Source organism: Melospiza georgiana, chromosome 5 (assembly GCF_028018845.1).
Source record: "Melospiza georgiana isolate bMelGeo1 chromosome 5, bMelGeo1.pri, whole genome shotgun sequence".
NCBI lineage: Eukaryota > Metazoa > Chordata > Aves > Passeriformes > Passerellidae > Melospiza > Melospiza georgiana.
The window spans coordinates 47,266,318-47,289,740 of record NC_080434.1 but is presented as its reverse complement, the minus strand read 5'-3'; the positions used below and the strand labels follow the sequence as shown (position 1 = coordinate 47,289,740).

At 41.6% G+C, this 23,423-nt stretch overlaps 1 protein-coding gene across 1 annotated transcript in view; it reads left to right on the top strand.

The window, feature by feature from the left end:
• Window positions 1-23,170: 23,170 nt before the first annotated feature.
• KIT (KIT proto-oncogene, receptor tyrosine kinase) overlaps window positions 23,171-23,423 on the top strand; it is a 55,040-nt gene continuing 54,787 nt past the window's right edge. The window contains exon 1 of the mRNA XM_058024135.1: window positions 23,171-23,284. Within this exon, the coding sequence (XP_057880118.1) occupies window positions 23,209-23,284 (76 nt within the window). The 5' untranslated portion in view covers window positions 23,171-23,208. The remainder of the gene's footprint in view (window positions 23,285-23,423) is intronic.

Sequence of the window (23,423 nt, the reverse complement as noted above, 5' to 3'; positions counted from 1 at the left end):
TCTTCTCCATTTATGTTTCACCCCTGGATTTAAATTCACACATTCCTCTTTTGCTGTTAAAAAAAATCCATAAATTTATTTTGTGGCAGTTGTAGTAAACTGTAGCACTTTAGAAAAGACCTTCTGTGTTTTCTTTTAACATGGATCCTGTTCCCAGTAAGATTTATGCAGAGGCTAAAAGAAAATCACGCTTTTTTTTTTTTTTTGGTTAAAATTTCCCTCTGATTTTAAGCACTAAAGTGTTCATAGCCTGGAAACTTCTGAAAAATGAAAATCTCATGAGTTTTATCCAATTTACAGCCTTCCAAAAAATGTTGGCTTTTTTTTTAAGCAGCCACTTTTGAGAAAAAAAATACATAAAACTCCATTTTCCTGATGGAAAAGACTTGGAAGTTATGCTTTCACATGCTTATCCAGCTCCTCAAGCACATTAGAAAATTATTCCCTTTAGAGAGAAATACTGAGGGTTTGGGACAGGAATAAGCAATCCCATTGCAGAACACACTCAATGTGCTGGGGCTCAAGATTTTTCTCTAAGGAACGCTTTGTGGTGTTATGTTGCTGTCTTCTCTATCTCTACTCTCTATCTCCCGCATTTTATTTCAAGATTTATTAGAAGTGGACGTTTTAGTCCCAAATTGATTGGTTTGGGATATTTTTCAGTTTTGGTTGGGGGGTTGGGGGGGCTGTTTTTTTATTTTGGTAGTGTGGGCATACTTCTCTTTCTTCTCTTTCAGTTCCAGCTGGAAGACAGGAAATGCCATTTTGTTTAACACAGAGACATTCAGACATGATGAACACCCTAAGCTGGTGTTGGCCAGGGAGTATTTCTGCAGCAGCCGCCATGCAGCACAGCAAGAATGAACTGCAAAGCAAATCAGTTTGGGTAGAGGACCTGATGTTTGTGATATGCAAGTTTTTGAAGGTTTCACTTCAGACTAGCTGTTGTAGTACCATCCCTTTTTGTGTATGGAAGATCAGGAAGACCTGATCTGCAGTGTCTGGTTTAGGTTAATCCCAGCAGAATCTAGCTTGTGTTTTCCAACAGTGCTTCCCAAAGCATGCTAAACTGGGACATGCAGTTGAAAATAACTCCTGATCCAAACAGAAACACCAGTGAAGATCCATCCTGAGCTGCCCTGGGTTATACTTCAATGCAGAACTACTGGGACCACCAGAGGAGTCTGGTGGCTAGAACAGATAATTTTATTAATTTCAGTGAATAAAAAAAAGCACTCTCTCTTCCAAATTAAACTGTGCCTCTTCCTAGAGTTCATTCATACACATGTGTAGCTCTGTTAGTGGCCACTTTCTTATGTAAGGAAAGATGCTCAGCAATCAGTGGTTTGTCTCCATCTCCACTCTCCAGCTACCCACGGGAAGCTGATATAAGGTGCCCAAGTACCTTTGTAGATCTCAGACATGCACCCTTTGGCTGGTGTTAGGTACTGGCAGGCAGTGGTTAGAAAACTAGAGATGTAACCAACCCTAAACCTGGGCTTTTCAAGCCCATGAAAAGTAAAATAAACTCCACATCTCCCACCTTCATGGCGGCAACTCTCAGTCAAGGAGCAGAGGCACCTTTGATCCTTTGTGTGCATTTGACTGTGGTTGTATTTCATGGAGTCATCCACAACAGGAAACAAAGGTATCAGCTAGTGAAAACTGTCTCTGACAAGCTGACTCTGAGGGGGTGATTGCTACACCCATATGTGAATTAAATGCAAATGCAATAAGACCACTTTCATTCCACATGGGAAAGTCCACACAGGATGAAGTAGAATTCATCTACTTTTCTCAATTTACAGGTCTGGTGAGTTTGCACCAATGTAAACCCAACATCTCTATGAAGGCATGAACACAAGCTTTCTCTTTCTCCCATCCTCTTCAGTGAGGCTGTGCTCATGCAAATTTCCTCTGCTTTCTCTGGCAGTGGGGAAATGCAGCCATTCTGCCACAAATTAAATGAATCCTTCACAGATAAGATAGTCATTGCAGCTTCCTGCATAGAGCCCAACATTTTCATCCTGTTTAATAATCAGACACTGTAAAATGGCATTTTAAATGTGTTCACAGCTCTCAAACATCTGGTGCATACTGCTGGTGTGCAGCAGACAACTAACTTGTATTTATTTTTGAGCATTATGCCATGGACAATTTAAGAGATAATATATGAGAAAGAACATCCCAAAGAAAGGCCTATTGGTCAACTTACCTGCCACTGCCCTTTACTCATTTGTTGGAACAATATTTGCATATTTGCATAACTTGAGCTGCTCAGCAGCAAGCAAAGCCATCACTATCCTGCTATCACTAGTTTTTGTGTCATTTATCCATTTGCATGGGTGACCAATATGGGTATTACCTTTTTGTGTGTTTCAAAATTATTAGCAGAGGAGAGAAGGTTTTGTCAGAAGTGTTCAGTCTTTTTGGAACCCTTTCTATAGGTTTTGGCTAAGCAATTTGAATATTTTTTTAAATTTTACACCCTCAATCTAAACATGAAATTTCTGATGATGTAGTGTTTCTGCAAAAGTAGTAGTACCATGTCGTCTCCCTTTACTTTAATAACTTGTCTCCAGCAATGGTCAGTCTCATTACAAAAATATATTTTAGTTTGACAAGGCTTGTTTTCCATAAACCAATTTTGATTTGAAACAGCTTTCTTTCTATCCATAAAATCAAGCCCTAAACTCACAATTCAACATTTTGTTTTGCTTCCAAATAGTTCTGATATGCTTGTAACATCCAAGCTTCCTGCTATGGGTTTGTAAAATACTGACATGCCATTGACTTTCTTCCAGTCTTCTGGACACTGTTGGAAGTTTTCCAGTATGCAGAAAATCACCATCTTTGCTCCTTGGTTAGCTGTCTTAAAAATCACAGGTGCAGGTTTTCCAGACCTGCTGATTTAAAATGTTTAATATTTGTAGATGCTGTTCAACATCATATAGATCCATGCTTGGAATGACAGTCTACAGATGTAGTAGAGGAGTTGTGATGTAATCAGATTTTAAGTAGCACAAATTTGAACACACACTGGTCCAAAAGGCTTTACCAGAGGCAGTGTGGCTTCAAGAGAAAAGGCTTAGTGGTGTTTCTGGGAGGTTAGACTAGGCTGGTACACTGACCTACAGAATATATATATATATATATATATATATATACACACACACACACACACACATATATATATATATGTACATGTATGTATGTATATTTATACATCTCCAAATCTAGCTGGTCTTTCATTTTTATCAATAAGTAAGGCTTTTGCTGTAAGAGCTGAAAAAAAAAATCTTGTGAACACGAAATGGTTGAATCCCTGAAGCTAAAGGAAGCCTTGGACAACTTCTTGGAGAAGCCAGAGGTATTTTTCTGTCATAAAATATGACCTATGATGATGAGGAGCGCTAATCCTTATCTCAGCATGCATAATGAACTTGCTCTGGAAGAGGAAAGCCTACTTGACTTCTGTCAGAGTATTATTGAGAACTCTCTTGGCAGTACTTTCTATGAAGATAAGCCATGTATGAGTTATGTCCCCAATGTACTTGACACAAAGCCCTGTCTCCCCTGGCACATTCTCCAGCTGCCTACCAGAAAAGCAGTGACTTTGAACAGACATAGCTGAGCAATTTCAAGTGCTGTGATTTGGAGGGGGTATCTCATTTTCACAAACTATTTTTGATGGTGGTGTGTTCTCACCTTCTCTTTCTGCTCCTCTTGGCAGGTTGTCCTAGGACAGGACAGTGGCTAAATTTTGCAGTAGGCAGGAGGGGGCATAGGTAGAATCTGGTTATTCTGTACCACCTCACTCATTTGCTGGGGACAGGGGACAGGGTAGCCTGGTGGAAGGAGCAGTCAGTTGTTGGTGAGACCTCACGTGCAAACCGTTAATTTCTTGCACATGCTTTTATTAGCATTGTTGCTGAAACTTTATTTTCTTATCTCATTGCTGTTTCCAGTAAATTTTTCTTTTCTCAACCCAAAATCTCTACCTTTTGTGCCTCCAATTTGCCTTTTCATCCCACCATAGGAGGTGGAGAGGAGGGAGCGAGTGAGTAGTGCATGGTTTGGGGTGTGTCAGTGGGAACACTAAACTGGGGAGTGTCATTCCTAAATCAGGATGCAGGTGTATTTTCCTGCAAGAGAATGCAGAAAATTGCACATGTCTGTCTTTGCCTTGCCAGGGGACAGACCTCTACTTCCAACACAACATGGGAGTCAGCACATGTCCAGAACAAGATGTTTCCAGGTTTCCAGACTGAGATAAACACACTAACAATCCAGCATGTCAACACCACACACACACACTCTTTTTTTATTTGTAAGCAAATACAGGGAGTTTAGTAAGTATATGGATTTAAACACTACTCTAGACAGTCAACACTTTGATGACACCACAGTTTATGATAAAAAAAAAAGATGGCTCTGGGTCACAGTTCAGGCAGTGCTAAATCTTACATACTGTTGATGTTTTTCTAGTTTAATGTGGTTTACCCATACTTAATGCTGGGCATTATGTGCTGTGTACAACCCACCCCCCCTAGAATGACTCCTTTTAACATTTGAGACAAGACATCTGACTTAGAAATTTCCCAGCATGCAGGTCTTTGGCACAGTGCTTGCCTTTGAAGTGAGAGAAAACTGCAGCTGACAGGGAATGCTTTGATGAAACAGTTTCTCATGAGAAAATGTGGGTTCATAAACATGGAAAATTTTCATGGAAACACAATAGGCAAGAAGATAGCTTAGAGTGATGATACATTCTGGGGTACAGGGAGACTCCCACAATGGTTGAAGTGTTGGCTGGGATGGGAAGGATGAGTGTCTTTCAGGTAGTATTCTCAAGTGTATCTCAGGCAGTATATATGCTCAGGCAGAGTCAGAGCAGTCAAGTGCTCATTCAGTGCTTGAAAATGGCTGGTAAAGTGTCAGATGGAAAGTTTTTCAGCACAGAATTGGCTTTAGATGTTGCTGATCAGCAGTGGGTAAATTTGTGGGTCTCACAGCTGATGTCTAGTGAGGGTATTATTGAGCATTTCCCATGGGTAAGTTGTTGTCCCCATTCTGTCCAGAGAAATTTGCCGTGTCAGGGAATGTTTGTCACCTGCAACAAAGCAGCAATGCATTCCTTGTTTGCAAGTCATGCAATCACACATCATATCAAAAAGGCTGCATATTATGGAACTGGAGACCATCAACCAGAATCAGTGGAGCATGATTAAGGTGTTCATGGAAAGACCTACAAATCAAGAGCACCAAAGGTGTTATGGAAAGCAAGGTGGGAAGAAGGGTCTTTGGATTTTGTCTTGCTCATCAAAACAAGTTTCTCCTCCAGCCAGGCTGGGTCATACACGCTGGCTCAGCCCATGAGCTGTTTACTTGTAGCCACAGAGGTGGCTCAGCCTCAGAGGCACAGCCAGGACTGCACCAGAGCCAATGAGACTATATGAAAGTCTAGCAGACAGCTGAATGACCTCTGTAGTTGAGTTTGGTTCTGTCCTGCCAGCCCTGGGTGCAGATGCAGCTAGTGTGTGACTGCCCTCAGCAAGCTGGCATGCCCACAGGCATCTGTACAATGAGATCCTTCTGATAAATGCCAGAGTCACAGAAAAGTCCATCTGCAAAGCTCTCCTCCAAGCCTTGTATCAATGAGAATCAAAATAGGAAGCACCCAAGGGTGCACATTTGTGGAATCTCGGTTAGAACAAGCCTTAGACTTCATAAAACAGTCATAAAGCATATTGGTAACTTTTCTCACGGCTGGCTTTTATTCACATGAGATCTCACTGCTGAACAAACTTCAAATGGGTACTAATAAGTGTCTGTCCACATTTGAAAATCCATTGGTCACAGCAAACTCTCATTTCCTGAGACTTGTCTATTCCCTGAGATGTTCCTGAGCAACATCCCTAATCTAAGCAGCCTGAGTGGGCTCACAGTGACGTTTCCAGGTGGGCAGAGGGGGTGAATGCAGCTTCATGTCCAGCCCCACCAAACTTCTCCTATATCTTAATGATGGGCTCCCAGACAAGCTTAAAAGACTGAGCTGCTTCTGGAGGTCAAAAAGTCAGTCCCCAGACTCAGGAAGAGTTGACCCTTTTGGTCTCTGGGCCGTACAATACAAGGGCAAAAGTATTGTCCTCCTGACAGCTTCTTTTCCCCTTTTATTTCCCAAGAGGATGCTTGTTTAAGAACACAGTTTGTGTTCTCACCTCCCAAGACAAGGCAATTAGCCTTCTCTAGGTAGCGCCTCTTTAATTGGAAGCAGTTAATGTCAATCATTGTAACACTGAGAGAAGCCACCTTGCCTTTACCTGGCACTGGGAATTCTGTCCTGTTACAGCCTGTACCAGAATGGAGTGCTCACAATCCATATAACCTCTTGCTTTACTTATTTACATTACAGAAGGGACTGAATAATTCTGAAAACATTTCAAAGATGAGGAATATCCCTTTTATTTGCTGAAGTTGTGACTACTCTGCTGCAATGTATCACTGTCCAAAACAGAGACACTGAAAATATATATGTAATTCGATATATGTTCATAATAAAGTGTACTTAACTACAAAGATATATGTGTCTGAAGGTATACTTGCTATTGAAAGAACATCTAACCCTTATTGCCACAGGCTCTAGAAATGCAGAAAATGCTCAACAGTCCAGTGACTTAATATTGATTAATAATACCTGCACTTCTAAAGTACCTTTAGCATACTTCAAAAGGGGTTGCTGCAAAGGTTCTTTCTTTGAAAATTAGGGCTCCTCTTCCATCATGCAGACTGGAATAGAGAGGAGCATGTCTAAATACTTGGCATCCTATGCCTAAAACTTACTTAATTATAGTAATCATAAATGGTATAAAAAATAATTTTATGCAATTAAAACAGGATCAAGCAAAGGAATCTAGTGTAGTGGATTTTGAAGAAGCAAGGAAAATTAATGAAAAAAAGCTTCATGTCTGTCAGGGAGCTGAAGACACTCCAAATAACAGAATCCTGGCAAGCCTAGAACTCCCAAGGGGTCAGGCAATATTGATCTGGCCGAATTTCATCATATAGGAAAACTTACTGGGCTGCATGTCCTGAACAGCTACAGAGCCGATAACATTTTCTAAGAAGACTTGAGTTCTCATGTCTGGACCACAGCTCTATGAACAAAGATTTACTGTGTTTTGGAAAGTTTTTCCCATGGAGGATGAAAGGCTTTCTGGTTGTGAAAACTTTATAGATGTCCAGTTCGGTTATGCTTAAGGCTCATATTTTTCAAATTGCATAGCAATTTTTATGCTATTATAAATTAATTTTAAGAGCAAGGCTTTTCAAGGCACTGTATCAAATGTTGTTGCTGTTTTTAATTTAAATTACCCCTACCATGTTTTTTTTCAGTTGCTAATTTATCAAAAGAATTAAGAGCCAACAAAGAAAAGCTATCAGGTTTCTCAAGCGAGATTTGATCTTTATGAGAAAATGCCTGCATAAGTTTCATTCTTATTAAACACTTGTGAGCATCCAAAGATAATGAAAATTAGGCTATGTCTTCCTGATTTCAAATGTGTAACTCAGAGGCGAAAGGCGCTTTGAGGATGTATCACAGAGAGACTAGATCTGGGAGCTTGACATTAATCGTATTTCTCGTGTCATGCTTCACGGCTGCTGTATTGCTACATTATTTGCATTATGCAGTAAGCCTCAGTTGTAAACAAATATATCTGAAAATCTGTATTGTGAAGGTTCAAGAACTGTTTCAAGACATAGTTCATATTGCAACCCTTAGGTACATTGAAAACTGCTGGTAATTGCAGGAAACACTTTGAACTTTTTGGTAATTTCACTTCCCCCCCCGCCCCCCCCCCCTTTTCACTTTCCCTTCTCTTTGATTGAAACTCTTAATATTTGTGACTTAATATTTTTGCATTCTGCAAAACCATCTTAAGAAATTTTCCTACCAAACTAGGTTTGCTGGAAACATACAACATACGCTGAGGAAAAGTTAAATTACAGTCTGAATCCAAATACAACAGGTAGTGCCTGCAGAAGCTGTGAATGCCAGTGAGATCTTCCCCAGCACATTATGATGCTGGACATGTTTGAATCAGAAGTTCAGTGCCTTTTCCAGACAAGTGGAGAGAAAGATAACTAAGTTACTTTAGGAATATTTCTGGAGGAATTAGATGCTGCAGAATCAAGCAGCCCCAGTCATATGACCTCTCAATTGGCAGGAAAATAAAGGAATTTGGAAGCTAACCAAGCTTTTCTCCAGTCCTATGTTGTGCTGGACTTGGGGCTTGCTACTTTGCTGACAAGACCCAAGGAGCCAGAGGTCAGCCTTGAATAGCATCACATGCATCTACCAGAGCTGAAGCTCCAAGAAGCTTTTGGGAAGAGTCCCTCCTCACTTTTTTCTCTCCAGGAATTATGAAAAGTCTTTCAAAACAAGGCCTTTTTCGCTGCAGGAGTTGCTAGAAAAATGAGGGAAGACCCTACATGGTTCCCATGTGCAAAGTATTGCCACCTTCCCATGCATGCATCTCTATCACAGGCAGCAACCACTGGCCCACCTGGTTAAAGAGACGCTGTAAAATTTAAATCAATTTGAGCAATGGACATAACAGCAGTGTGCCTGCCCACAGGCTCCACTATCACATCTGGAGAAAAAGATGCAATTATTAGCTTCCTTTATTCCAACCTTTCACCAGGGGTATCAAAGGCCAGGACAAAAGATCAGCAAGGCATCCACAGGACAGCGCTGCTTTCCGAGCTGGAGCGAGCTTGCAGCAGCTCTTTGCAGGGTCACCAAACCTGGCAGAAACTCAGCTGTTTATGCTAATGTTTGGGATTGCAGCAGGATTCTCAAGGGGAAGCTCCCTCAGCTCTGTCATATGATAGTAACAATGAAACAAAAGCTGCTGTAGTGCATCAGCAAGAACAGCAGCTGCTAGAATAGTGATTTCTATAATCTGACATCAGTTTTAGTAAACTCTGGCTGTCTAATGTGCCCAGTGGGATTTTACAGAGGTCAAACCCTTCCCACAAAAAACTGCAGCCTTGGGCTTTGCTTGCAATTAAAAAAAGTAAGACTAAGGTAATATTTTTCTGACTAACTGCCTCCTAAACATGTGAGCAGAAATTGCACCAGATACAGGTCTGTATTAGTATGATTGCAATTTTATTTTGTTAATAAATTTGTTTTGGTTCTTTTCATCCAATTTGTGTGTTACTGCTTTAAAATGTGTGTTATTAGTAGGCAACTTAATCTTTAGCACATTATCCATCAGATTTAAACACAATGCATGCTCTCTTAAGTTTGGTTATATCTTCTGTGACATTTATATTTGCTTTCCCTTTTTCCTATGCTGATAAGTTAAAGATGCCCTCAAGCATTTTTAGTTTTTATCTGTGTATTTGTTTCCAAGGAATTACACATTTCATGTTGCACAAAAATATGCTTATCTGGAGACTGAGTTTTTTGTTTCTTTTCCTCTTACAGATATCAATAAAATCAAATCTCTCTGTTTCTCTTCTAGGTTAATAAAAAAAAAGTAATTCTCTTCCTGTTAATGAAGGTTATTAGTGGTGTTTTCAGTTTCCCAATTTAATAGTCACCTCCTGCGTTGACAACTCTTTCTTTCTTCACAGAACAAGGGCACAAAGCATCTCATATAGGGACAGCCTATGACAGATTGCCCCTTTGCTAATGGGGGCTCCAGATATATGACTGAAACATTTACATCAGAAATGGATTGCTTGGACCTAAATTTTTCCCACTTCAAAGCCTGAGGGTGACCAGATCAATTCACAAATACATCTTTCTTCTTTCATTTCCTTACTGTGTCATCATCATGTGAAAGTCTTAAAGGGTTAGATCAGAAATAATTAGGAAATTTTTATTTATAATGGAGTATAGAAGCCAAAGGGAAAAAAAAAAAAGAAAAGAAAAGATGAAAGAGACCAAAAGGAAACTGGGGAAAGTCCCAGTAAGTCTGCTTAATAGATAGGAAAGAGGTCAAACAAAGAAGGTAATTTGTGTGTGTCTGGGTGAGACTTCCTAGGGTTAGCTGAGATGCAATTTCCTTGGCATATTAGGAAAAGTGGGATTTGCTTTCTCCTACTTGGATGCTCACAGTCTGGGTGGGGAGCAGTATGTCACCTTCAGCTCAGTGTAGCATCCCATCCTGAACACCTGCAGAGATGTTCCTGATTATCAAAAGTGGAAAGAACAACTCACTATTTTAGCTTTCAGAAATCATTATTGTCAGTGAGGCAGAAGGGGCTGGAGTGGTGGATGGGAGGATGGGAATGAGAAAGGATAGGCTGGAAACAAAAAAGAAGTCACAGTAACATGAGGCAGTTGGTGGAGGTGAGGAATTCATAGCTCATAATCATCAGACATCAAAGTCTGAGCTCAGGTCCTGCCCCACCATGGAGCATGGCTCTCCATGACAGATGTGGGAAAAGACATCTTCCTGCAGCAGGAGCTGTGGAGACCCAGTGCAATGCAAGAGGGAGCTGAATGACCTTGTGAGTCTCCTCATGAGCCATAGAGAGTATTAATGGTAGAGATCTAAGACTAAAGTTTAGGCTTTGAATATTTGACTCTTTCTACAGCTAACCAAGCACACTCATATGCCTCTCATTTAGCTCAAAGCCAGACTTTAATCAACACTGACATCAAAGTTCCAGATACTACAGCCTTCCCCTGGGCCACAGGTAATGCTCCAGCTCTTTACAATTGTCTGGGAGAGGAATTTTACACTTGGTCTTCTTGCATGCTGAGCATCGTTCTGAAGATAATGCATTTCCAGGGGCTGCGATTCTGTACTGAGCCATCAGTAGCTAAAACATCTTCACAATTTCTTGAGAACTGAAGTTAAATGAAGTTTAACCTTTGTGTGCTAGCTGGGTGTAAAAAACTGCAGTGCTGGTTGCAGCAAGAGCCACTGGTCATACACCATCTCTATGTCTAGAAAATTTATTTTTAAAGTTGCTTTTAAAAACTTCATATTTTGCCATGGGCTTTATTCTCAGAGAACAAAGATATGTTTGAAGAAATGACAAAGGTGTGTATATATATGCTGTGTGTGTCTCCTTAAAGGTATACTGCAATGGAATTTAGGCCCAGCATGTAGTTGGAACATTTGTCTATTTACAAACTTAATATTCTATAAGGAAAATATACTTGTTGCATATTTTCTGCATACTGCTTCCATGTGTAAAATGGAATGTTGCTTCTGTGCTAGTTCTCTTGGTTTACGCTCCTAATCACAGCTTTAGCTGGGCCCAAAATTTTTGATGAAATAATGATGTCAAGGAGGAGTCAGTAATACACAGCTCTCAAAAACACAGTTGGGCTTGCAAATGCTGCTGGGATGACAAAATTGTTTTTGGTATTGCTGCTTCTCTTCAGAAAACTGGAACAAGCTCTAGTGGGAAATCACTTTATTTTGGTGCAAGCAGTGATTCTTCATGAGGGTTTGCCAGGATTTCTTTAGAAATACAAGCTCTCTTCTAGCGTAGACAAAGACTTTGCAGTTGATTTTTTTTTCTTTTTTGGCAGAGATGTCTTACAATTCCACGTTGTATTTGCATGTCTTGACTCTAATGACATTCTAGTTAAAAGTAAAAACATTTCTTGTTGCGTGGTTTGATTTAGCACAGAAATTAGATACAGTTTGTTTAAAAAAGAACTTTTAATTGTAGCTCAAAATAGAGTGAAATGGCATAAAAACTGATGTCACGGTCCAAAAATACTATTCTATTTTGAACATCTAAAAGATGTCTGGTCTTATAAATGTTCAGATTATCATAAAAGTAAAAGAGAATCAGAAGAAAACTGAAAGTGCTCTTTTATAGATTGGGAAAATCTATAATTTGCGTAACAAAAAGATGCCCTCTAAAGATAGGCTTGCCGTTAAAACTGAGATACTGTTGCATTCTTGTTTAAAAAGGAGTTAGCAAACATTTTCCTTTTTATCCAGCTGCAGTCAATCAAACAGTGCAAGCAGGCCATGAATGAATATGAATTAAAGTTGTTTGTGGGAAATACAACATGTAAATTGAGCATTTAGTTCCAGAGAATGTATCCAGGTCTACCAGCAACTTGTGCACTAAGAGTTTGTTTCCATGGTCCTTTCAACACTGGCATATTTTAATGTAGTGATATCAGGGATGTAACATTTATGTCACAAACTGGGGCTATCAGCTTTCTGGTAGTACCCCTTGCAAAGGGGACCACGTGGACAAGGCACAGGCAGCCCAAATCCTCTGCTCCCAGCCTGCCAGTGAGCTGACACAGGTGAGAGAGCTCTGGGCGTGAGCTGGAGAGCACTGAGAGATAGTGCCAGGAGGAAATCCCTTTTTGAAACATAATAGTGCAGAGCTTCCTGAGTTCAGACCCTTGCTGCCACTGTAGGAAAGGTGATCCCATACTATCTCTGACTACCTGGGGAGCCCTCTCCACCCCCTCCATTCTCCTGCCTCAAAGTGCATACTGCTTGATGATGCTCCACCACTGTACAGTAGATTCTGTGCAATGAACTCAGAAGAGCATTCCCTGTCTGCCCTTTAGTTTGTCCATGAAAAAGTAGATGCAATTTATCTCAAACATCTTCTGCAGAAGGAAATTAGATCTATATGAAACCACAGCCTAGCTAAAGAAGCTGAAAACAGAGGCAGTGGTCAGAATTTGCCAGCGCAGGGAAACAACAAAGACCTAGAATACAACTGCTGGGGCTGCAGTCCACAGCGCTCCTCATTGACAATGATGTAAATTTAATCAACCCTTTTCTCTAAGTCCCTTTTTGTATCACAGCAATACTTCAGCTCAGCCAGTTCCCTGCCTAGATCCGCAATGTGGCCCCCCAGAGCTCTGCCTAGCACAAGGGAGGGGAGATAGCCAAGTCACAGACAAGGTAGCAGCAGCTTACTGACACCCAGCTATGCCCTGTCTCACTGGGTTACAAGCACTCCTAGACAACTGTGACAGTGGGCACCAGCAGAGGAATTTACCTACAAATAGAGTTGCTAAGCTTGCTGCCTCCATTGGGACATTCTAGTCAACCCACATCACTGTTAATGGAAGGATGACTGCTCAGGTAAGGTACTTTGGGAAGCACAGGGGGATGTTTCAGTGGAAGAGGGCATCTACAACCCTCAGTCTTTGTGCTGTATAGGTTTAGATGCATAGAAGGCAGAGCAGCTTCAGAGAGGAGTATGTACCACCCAGCTGAGGAGGCCCTCTGGAAATGCCATCAGGCATGCTGGAAACGAATGTAGCACACTGGAGATGCTCCAAAACTGTTCTGGGAGGCCAACACCTAGCTCTACATTGCCCTACCAGCCACAAAACACAGAGAAGGTCAGTACACTTTATAGTTGGACACAGCGTGGCACAGAGAAACTTCACCAAATTTCTCCAGTGGGGCAGGGCAAGTGGGGTCCAAAACCCCCTGCCATATGGCAGTTGCAGGTTCCTTTTTTTTCCCACTGAGAAAGGAGACTTGCAGACCTGTTTAAGACTGTGCTGGTCACAGCTGAAAACAGCAAAGGGGAATGAAATGTAGTGATAAAGATCTGGACAGATCTGTGCTTGTAACTGAGTCTCCATGTCCAAATATTTGGTTAGTTTTGATTTAGATTTATTTACAGGGAAAATTCATTGCTTTTTTTGTCCACCTAATTGGTTTTAAGACACTTAAAGGAAATGCCTGTTAACCTTTAAGACTAAACAGCATATACAACTTTCACATAATGTCAGACACCTGAAAGTGAGATATCATTCTAAACCAGTTGTCTACATTCCCTTTGAGGAGGAGAAAGACATCTCCAGAGGACAGTTCATCCCACCTGCAACAGGTCGGGTGACTGTCACTCCATAGGTGCCTGCATTTCTGCACGAAATACAGACAGCAACAAGTTGTCTAGCTTAGACACAGGTGAATCTTAGCCTCAGCTGGCTCATTTCAGTAGAGGTCCTGTCTTCATCAAGTAACTAAGAGAAGCAAAACTCAATGAGCTTTGAATCAATGACATTTTATCCACTGTAGCACAGAGCAATATGACATGAATACAAAATGAATGTGACACCGAATTGATTTTTGCCTTTTTTCTTTTATATATTTTCTATATTCTTTACACATAAATTTGTAGCTCTGTAGCCTATCATACTATCAGTAGCTAGCATTTTACCTATTCTATTAGACAGAAAGACAAGATAAATTCCCCAATGGCTCCAAGGTTAGATTCTCAGGGAAGGTTGAAACTAGCTCTCTGAGACACATTTTTATAAACAAAGATAAGTTCCTATCTAAAAGAGGGGGAATTCAAAGAGGGATGAACTGGGGGGAATTACCTCACCACTTATGCCTCCAGTTGGGGATTTTTGTAAGAAATGCTAATGTGCTAAACATAGAAAATTTGTGTATGTGTTATGCTATGGGTGCATCTTCAGTGTTTTCCACCTGGTGAATTGTGCACCTAAGGATCCTTATAAAGGATCCCTATAAAGGTAAGCCCTTTTTATCACCTAACTGTGTCTGGCTCATGATTTTAGGACCAGAAAAAAGGCATCAAATGGGCAGCTGATTTGCTTATCCAAGACCCTGTTATTGCTTTGAACACAGGCTGCAGTTTTCTCCTGTATCAGCAACTGATAATATAACTTTGGTTAGTTAGCCAAACTAACCCAAGGACTGCGTATATTGCTAGTTCTGGATATACCCAGTGTTAATTTGCAGGATTCTTGAAGTGACTGGAAAGCAAGTTGACATGTTCATGTTCTTCCAGGCTTTTAAGGGTCAAAATGACACATCCTTGATCATATGATTATGTTAGAGAAACCAAGAAATCATCTGTTAAAGAAGATGAAAGAAAACTTCTAAATATTGTTTACATTTTGTGCATGCTTCTGCTTATCAGCTGAACAGTGGCTGTGCAGTGAGGATTATTAACATGGCATCAAAGTTCTACAGATAAAAATGTCCCAAGACTTGACCACAGGTTGAGACTCTGACTCAGATTCAGCTAACAGCCCCTCTTAAATACGCCTTTGAAAGGAGTTACCCTACCGTGTTATTTTGATTTCTTGTCACTGTCATAAATCCAGTGCATGTTGTCATAGACTATTGAGTGGGCATTTGCCACAGCCACATCCTAATTGCTATACTAATTTCATCTCTAAAGCCCCAACCCAAATGATCCACTTCTGACACAGGAACTTGAGCAAAATCTGGGAGGGAATTGCTGCCTGCTCCCTGAGGTGTAGCAAGAAAGGCAAGCTGCTCCTGGGCTGACATCTGTGTTAACAATGGGCCATATGCAGGCTGTACAGGGAGAGCTGGTAACACACTCAGGATCATGCATTTCACAGATTGTACCTATTACTGACATCCTGTATAACATTCAATGTAAGGATAAATAGAGGCAGCAGCCACTTGGACTGGGCACAAAACAATGAGCCAGCCAACCTGAGGCAAGGGAAACAGCACCAGGAAAACCAAAATAACCATTACTAGGAGGAGCTGACTGCTGCCTTCCATTGTTTCAGCCACCCTGGCTATTTAGGTGTGCACCTACAATGGGGAAAATCACCTGCAAGAGCTTTCACACGGCTTCAGATAGAGGAATTATGGCATTTACTTTGGTACTTTGGCTCCAGTAGAAAAAAAGTGTTTGCTTGTATGAGATGCAACCTTTAGCAGCAAGCCAGTGTAATTTCCTTCTCACTGCTTGCTCTCATTGCTTTTCCTCCCTCAGTTTGGCAGTAGACTTGTTCACAAAGCCACACAGTAAACCAGATCACAAACTAGATTAGGGTGGAAAGTAGCCTTTTCTGTGCTTCCTCAGAATATCTGAGACAGCAAAACAAAGAGCTAGCAAGTTAAGGTGCCTCAAAAGGGGACAGAAATAGGGCAAGAAAGGTCAGGAACTTCCCAATCCTATTTAATGGCCAGTGTCTCACAAACCAATGTAACAAACAGGCCTGAATGACACAGGAGTGGTTTGGGATGGACACAAACACAGAAACCATCCCATCAGCTGTGGAAACCCAGTCCCAGCAGATGCATCTCCCCTCAGCAAGAAAGGCCTGCAGGGGTAATGGGCTCATAGGATGCAAAAGCTGACATTTACATTTGCATTATTTCCAACAAGGAGCAGATGGCAAAGGGATGCTCTGTAATTTCCATCTGAACCCTAAAGAATCCATAATCTCCATTTTAGTCGGGCAGTTTTGAGTCCTAAATCAGTGCTGTGTGCTGCCAGGTGACAAGTGCTCCTTCCTCAAAGGCAGCTGCCTTTCAGCAGGGGATGGCTGTACAGGCAGTTAATTAGGGACCCTGACTTTCAGATATAAATGTCTGTAAGATTTATATCAGGCAAAAGCAAAATCACAGCTTTTCCACTGCAGGTACAAAAGTGAGCTCTGAAAACACAGCTTGGTACAGATGCTGGAGATCACCTCCTAATAGGTGAGTGTGGGAACCTACACACAATTTGTAGCCTGGCATGGTGTCCACAGCTGGGATCAGGGGCTTTCCAGCAACGCTCTCAAATTCAAAAGCAGAAACAGCACACAAGAGGGAACTAACTTAACATACCATGACAAAAATAGATATGGTCTTCAGAATTTTTTTACAGTAATGCAGGCATTTATATTGCATATCAGACAGATTTGTAGGGGGAAATGTTTAGAAACATCTAGATAAATTGAATACCTAAGTAACCATCATTTTAATGTCAACTCACTCCCAAAAAAAACTGAAATAAAATAGGAAAAGGTTCACAGAAAACATATCCTGAAACTCATTTGTCTGAATTTGAGCATACTGAATTGATATGACCCTAGTAAATACCCTTAAACTCAGAAGCAGAGGAGAAAAAATGATGAGTAGCCATCCTATTTAACAGAATATCCAAATTCACAAGCCTTCTAAATCTAGATGATTTCATTAGTATCAGCAGGCTTTAGTATCACCTGTCTCACACGGACAAATACCATTTTTACTGCTGAGCATCTTCACTAACTCTTTTTTTCCTTCTGGTTATCCACACAAACTAAGTCATCAAAATGCAAATTTATCAAGGTGCAATCCCTTGGTTCAGGTCTTCCCAGGTGTCGGGCAGCAAGCATTCACTGTGGAGCAAAGTGTCTGCAAAAGCTCACTTAGGCTACATAACAGGCTGCTGACTGAAATATCCATCTCATTGCACCATCCCATTTTGAAAACTCTTATCAGAAAGACTGAAAAACCTTCTACAGGTGAAAAAAGAGAGGACTGGATGATAAATATGATGAGTATGACTTTCTTAATGAGGAGGCATTTTTGACAACCCTTAACTCTTCCAGTGTTGTGTACGTCTACCAACACTGTGGGCATGGGGTTTATAACATATACTGCATTCACAAATACATAGAGATGAAAAAAAAAAAATAAAAAGACCTCAAAGCCCCTGGCAGTACAAGATAGCTGTAGGAAAATGGAATAAGACTGATAAGAAAATAATCTCTTAGAGACATTTGGTTACCAAGAACTGTGAAGGCAGATAGTAATGAAAGCCTAAATACATACATACCTGCTGTGTGGTCCCCTAAGACACCACAGCACTGCCTTGGTGAGGGTCAGCTACTCCAGAGAGAGGGGCAACAGCATTTACAGAGTTTTAATTTAACAGGGATTACTTAAAAAGGTTGCAGGCACAGAAGTGAGAGGCAAAGTTAGCTCTGTGGATACATCTGTAGCAAGCTGATGTAGCAGACATATGTTTTCCAATATATACCTGACCCCCACACAGGGCCAGCTTTCTCAATGATGGGAGTTACCCTCCCAGAGATGGAGATGCCAACTAATAAGTATCTTGCTCTCTAATTAGTTCAGCTGCCCATAGTCATCCTGGGAATGGAACAAAACTGAGCAGAAACTGACACAAGCTTTGTGAAGAGGCAGCCAAGAAGACCAGGCTTCTGGGTCTTTCTATGAGAAACAGTAAATGGGTCACATGTAGAGTCTGTTTGCTACTCTAAGAACTGTCCTCTCTGAAAGAAATACCAGGTGTTTTTAAGACCAAACGCTGATATCCTTGTTCCAGACAAGGTGGTAGCATTGTGACAAATCTACCTTGCTTTGTACAAGCAGGCAGAGCAGGCCCTGCAGATGGGGCGAGCACAGAGCAGGAGGCTCATATGATGTTCTTCTGACAAAGGCTGAAGGCTCCATAACAGACATGTGAGAGCTGCACTAACAAGGGGAGTCAAAACAGGCTGCTTGCCTATAAAGTACAACCCAAGTTAGTAACACATTTTAAAGCTGAATATGGGGAACTGAGACATTTCTTCAAACTACACAAAGCTATAAACAAAATGGTACCAAAAGAGCTTTGAAGATACTTTGCAAACCTAAAAAGGAGCCAAGCAATTTATGATACACCTAAAGAATGCTAAATTAAAATATGTTATAGAAAGATACTTTGAGAGGCAAGATGACAAACAAGACATGATAAAAATCCAAGCTTTTTAGTTCATCTACTCAGGGAACCCAGGCAAGAGAAACACCCTCTTCTCCACATCATGCTTTTGACATATATTATCTCAATCAAGGCAGTTCCTTTGCTTTTATTTTAGTGATCTTCTTATTTGACCCCCAGATTTATAAGCAAAACTGTGCAATTTAGCAAATATGTCAAAGCAGTCAACTGGATCTCATGTGGCTTTAATCACCTCAGAGAAAAATGCCTGACAAGCCTCCCTCTAGCCATTTATTTAGACTGCAGATATGGCAAAGCACTGTAAGAAAACACAGAAGGAGTCTTTATAAAGTGAAAAGCAAAGTTAGTTCTTGTCACGAGATTCAGAGCCTGGATATGGTTTCAGCAGCCAAGGCATTAAGATCCTGTGGGGAGCAGGCAGAGAGGGCAAGGACAAGGCTCTCTGGGTCTGCAGCCCAAAGCTGCTGTATATGAGCAGGCCAGGGAAGAATGGGGAGGGCAGTAAGCTGGGAAAGGAGAATACATTTGAGGAAGTCATATCATCTGTTTCTCCACAATTATTTTGATACGCTCAACTCATGAAAAAAAAACAACTTAACAACAACCCAGCAATAAAATTAAGTAAGACAAAACCCAGCAATAAAATTAAGTAAGACAAAACTACACTTGAAAAGACCTAGGTTGCTGCACAGAGTCAATTCTCAACAGTGGCCTGTGCAAATAAAGCTGCAAGTGATAAAGGCAAGAGCTACACTTGGCAGTTCATAAAGACAAATCTCTTTTCTTAGTAAGATTGCAAGCTATAAGCTAACAAAAAAATACTATCAAGAAGATTAGAGCCTTTATATTTCACTTAAGCTTAGACTGATAAAACAGTGTTAACAATAGTGTGCCATGCATGTGATAACACAAGATGTCTTCAAAACCAGCATATATTTCAAGCTTCAATGACGACTCTATCTGGGCTCTCATTGACATTCAATGCTGGAAAAATCTTTAATTAACTAGGATGGCAATGCTAGTTTAAGATCACAGGCACAATGGGATTTAGTGAGTATTCTCCACAATTGGATTAAAAGGGGATAAGATACACCTCTCACTTTAGTAATACTGAATGGATTCAATTTGAAGATTCATATTCCAGGGGGAATGAGATAAAGGTGTCCACTTTATCTGAATTTATTTTAGTGTCATCCCTCTAAAATATCAGATGTTTCATCAGTTAAACTGCATGAAGACATTATAATCCTGCCATCTACAGATGAAGTCCTAAGACATATGCCTATCAAATGCTACCAGTTTACTCCACTTACCCACCCTAACATGTCAGTGTGAAGAGCAGAAGACTAGAGATTAATAAAAACAATGCAATGGGATGTCCCAAAATCTCAAGGTTTCTAGAAAACAGGTCCAGCTGGATTACACCTTCCTGTACCAACAGTTTAGGCTAGCAGACTTAATGCACTTTTATTTTAATTAATAAAGCAAGAGGCTGAGAAAATTCACAGCTACAGTTTTGCTGATTAGGATCAAGATACAGCAGAGTGCTGAGTATATATTTTTGCACGATGGTCATATGACATTCCTAACAGTAACCCTTCAGAAATGATTTTAGAAGAGTGCATAAGGCAGAAATTTAACCACTTTTTACTTTTTAAAAGCTTAACAAACTTTTATCCCTGTGATTAGATAGGTTTTACGGCAACATTGGTAAATCAATATGTGTTTCAAACTCTCGTAATTTCTCAAAGCCTTCAGGAATCACAGAGGAGTTAATTCTGGAGCTGTCTGGTTTGCTGGGGCTGCCAGTTTATATGAGAGAGCCATGTTCCAGCCTAAAGTCTGTCAATCTGCAATTTAGAAAAAAGAAAATAAAGCCTTATAGAAGAAGTTGTTATCGTGGGCTATCGGGAAGGATTCTAGCCAGCATTGATTGGCTGTATCAGAAGAGTATTTCCTCTCTTCTCAATAGATACATTTTGTCATAGATAAAAAGATTCTAAGATTATTTATGCTGTAAAAAAGGTTTTCATAGCTCTGACAAATAAATTGTTTTAAACCATCAAACTCACTCATTTCCAAATGCATTTCCATTCAGATACAGAAATGACAAGCCCTTCATTAAAGCAGCAGTTTTTTGATGGCATTAGCTTAATCTTACCAATATTATTGACCTATTGAATGTTTACTTCAGCAAGCATTCCCATGGATATCTAAAAGCAATATTTTGAATTGACTTTTCAAAGGAGCTCATCCACAAATTTTAAATCACTTTCAGGCTTTCAAGCTGAAGTGAACTTTTCAAATATAATTTCACATATTTCTCCAAGCTTATCACTCTTATCTCCAAATCTGTTTCGTGTCCAAAGGCTGTAGATCTCTCTTGTCTCTCTCTTCATTCTACACTCTCCCAAATGTCAACCATCAGTTGTCAAACTGAAGAGAGGAACATGTGAGGCTGACTGCAAAGCCAAAGAAGAACCTTTCTGGTTTATGCTCACATATTTCGGACAAAGGTAGGAAAAAGACCTAAGAGAAACCTCCACTGCTTAAGAAACTTTCTTTTGCTTCTATTATGCAAACATGATATAGACAACAGAATTCACAGCATTTAGTGCAATCCACTGAAAAGGGCAACTGCATTTATCATTATAATTATTAAAAATAAATGAAGGGGAAAGGTTAAAAGCAATTCACCTTTGTTTCCCACTTACTGTTGCTATTTATAGTCAGTCAAAGCACGTGGAGAATGCTGTTACCACTTTGATTTTGAGATCCAACATTGAGCTAATGTTTTTGAAAATGAGGCATATGATGCAGAGCCACGCGGAGCTCGGATTCATGTGATCAGGGATGTGCAGGACCTAAAGGCAGGCCACTAACCGAAGGAGCACTAATCAAGGAGAACAGGGAAAAACCTGCCACTGTAACAACATCACATGTTCCTTGATAATGCTTTAGTGACAACCTCTTACAGTGTACAGTGCCCTGCCTTTGCATCTTTAAGAAATTAAACGCTCTGACTGTTTACATTAAAAAATTCCAGTTCACCTTTTTTCTCCTACAGAAACACCTGGAAAATGAGGGGGGCACTAATAAATTAAGTATTTCGGTAAATTTTTCCTCCCTAAGATTAATTCGATGAGGCTAGCACCTAGTAAGAAACGTGATTCTAAAACGCTATTTGATTTTGAAATTGTTGGTGTGCTAACAAAAAGTATTCCATTTTGCAGCAGAGGAAGGATTCACCTATCAAAAGAAACTGGCTGTCAGAGATGAAAGAGAGTAAAGAAATGGAGAGAGCCATTTTAAACATGTAAGACAAGACTTTCATCTCATGCTGGACCATGTGGGACAGCGCTATTAACCTTGGGAAAAAATCTGACAGGAGTGAAAAAGAAAGGAAGATGAAGAAAAAAAAAGGAATATTTTACCTTCAATAATTTTTCAGATCTATACCGACACATTTCAAGAAGTCTACATTTATGCTTTTCCAGGGGTGAAAGTTTTGCCATATGTCCTCTGCATCTTTCTGTACATCCAGAAGTGTTGTTATGGGTTTTCTGACAGTCTGTGTGTCCTTTGCCCACCTGCCTGTTCAGGTGCTGCTAACGTGGGCAGAGCATGGCTGGGGAATGCATGCATGACTCCTTTGCCTGGGTCACTTGTCTACCTTCCTTCCACCTCAACAGTGTGTGGCACTGACTGCCAAAGCAGTGTTAAAGCTAGACATTTGTGTAGTTTGTGTTATTTATGCCTGAAGAGCAGCTCCACTCCTGTTCTGCAGCTACAGAAGTGAGTGCTCCCAGATCTTCGTCAGTGGTCTCATCGGTGCTTAAAAAACTCCCTCTGTGGGATTCCACAACCCCTTCTTGCAATGCATTTGTATTCTAAATCCTCCTTTCTCTTTGCAATTGCCTTCCTTACATATAAGCGATTTTTTTTTCCTGAGAACTAAGAGGATAACTTTTTATCTTGCCCTTGAGGAACATGAAAAACAATCGCTCACAATCCTTTTCTTAAGGACCCTTTTCACGTTTAAGCTCCCTGTCAGTTTTCTCTTTTCCATACCAAACCAGCCACTTTCAAGTCTTCGCTTTGTGCCACGGCACACACTTTTAAGTCTCACTCTAGGTGCTCTGGCCCTTAATAGGTGGTGGCCCACAGCGGGCTGAGTCGATCCCAGCAGTGCGAGGCAGGGCGGAGGCAATACCTTTGGTGCCTCCAGAACCTACTGTGACACCTCCAGGAGCGATCAGTGAGGATTTCAAAGCTAGGCAAATACGCCTTTGTACCTGCCCTTTAAGGGATGCTCTCTCCGTTTCCAGCTCCCGTGCCCAGCCCGGCCGCTCCCCCCCCGCCTTTCTCCGGTCCACGCTCCACTTGGGTGTACGCGGCCCCGATCCCTGGGGTGCTCGGCACGGCAGAATGCTGCCCGTGAGGAGGGCGAGCTCTCCCCCACGACAGCACCGTGCGCACGTTCAGCCACGGCGCTCTGTGCTTTTTTCCTAAACCATTCTGTTGAGGGGCTTCAGGGCGAGCCCGCGGGGGCTCCCGGCGCGCTGCCCTTCCCGGGGGCGGGGGCGCGTCGCTCACCTGCGCCCATCCCCGCGGCGGCGCCGGGGCGGGGGCCGGGGCGGGGCGGGGCCGCCTCTACTCCGCTCCCTCCCGCGGGGCTCGGGCATCTCCGCGCCGGGCGCTGCGAGCGGCAGCCGCGCCGGGATGGAGGGCGCGATCCTCGCCCGGGAGCCGGCGCTCACTGTGCTGCTGCTGCTGCTGCTGAGCCTCTTCCCCGCAGGTGGGAGCCGCGGGCGCGGGCGGGCGGGCGCGGAGCCCCGCGGGGCCGGGATCAGCATGGGCGGCGGCGGCGGGGAAAACTTCGGCGCTGGCGGCCCCTTCCTCGGGGCAGCGCCGCGGCCGGGGTCGGTCGGCAGCCC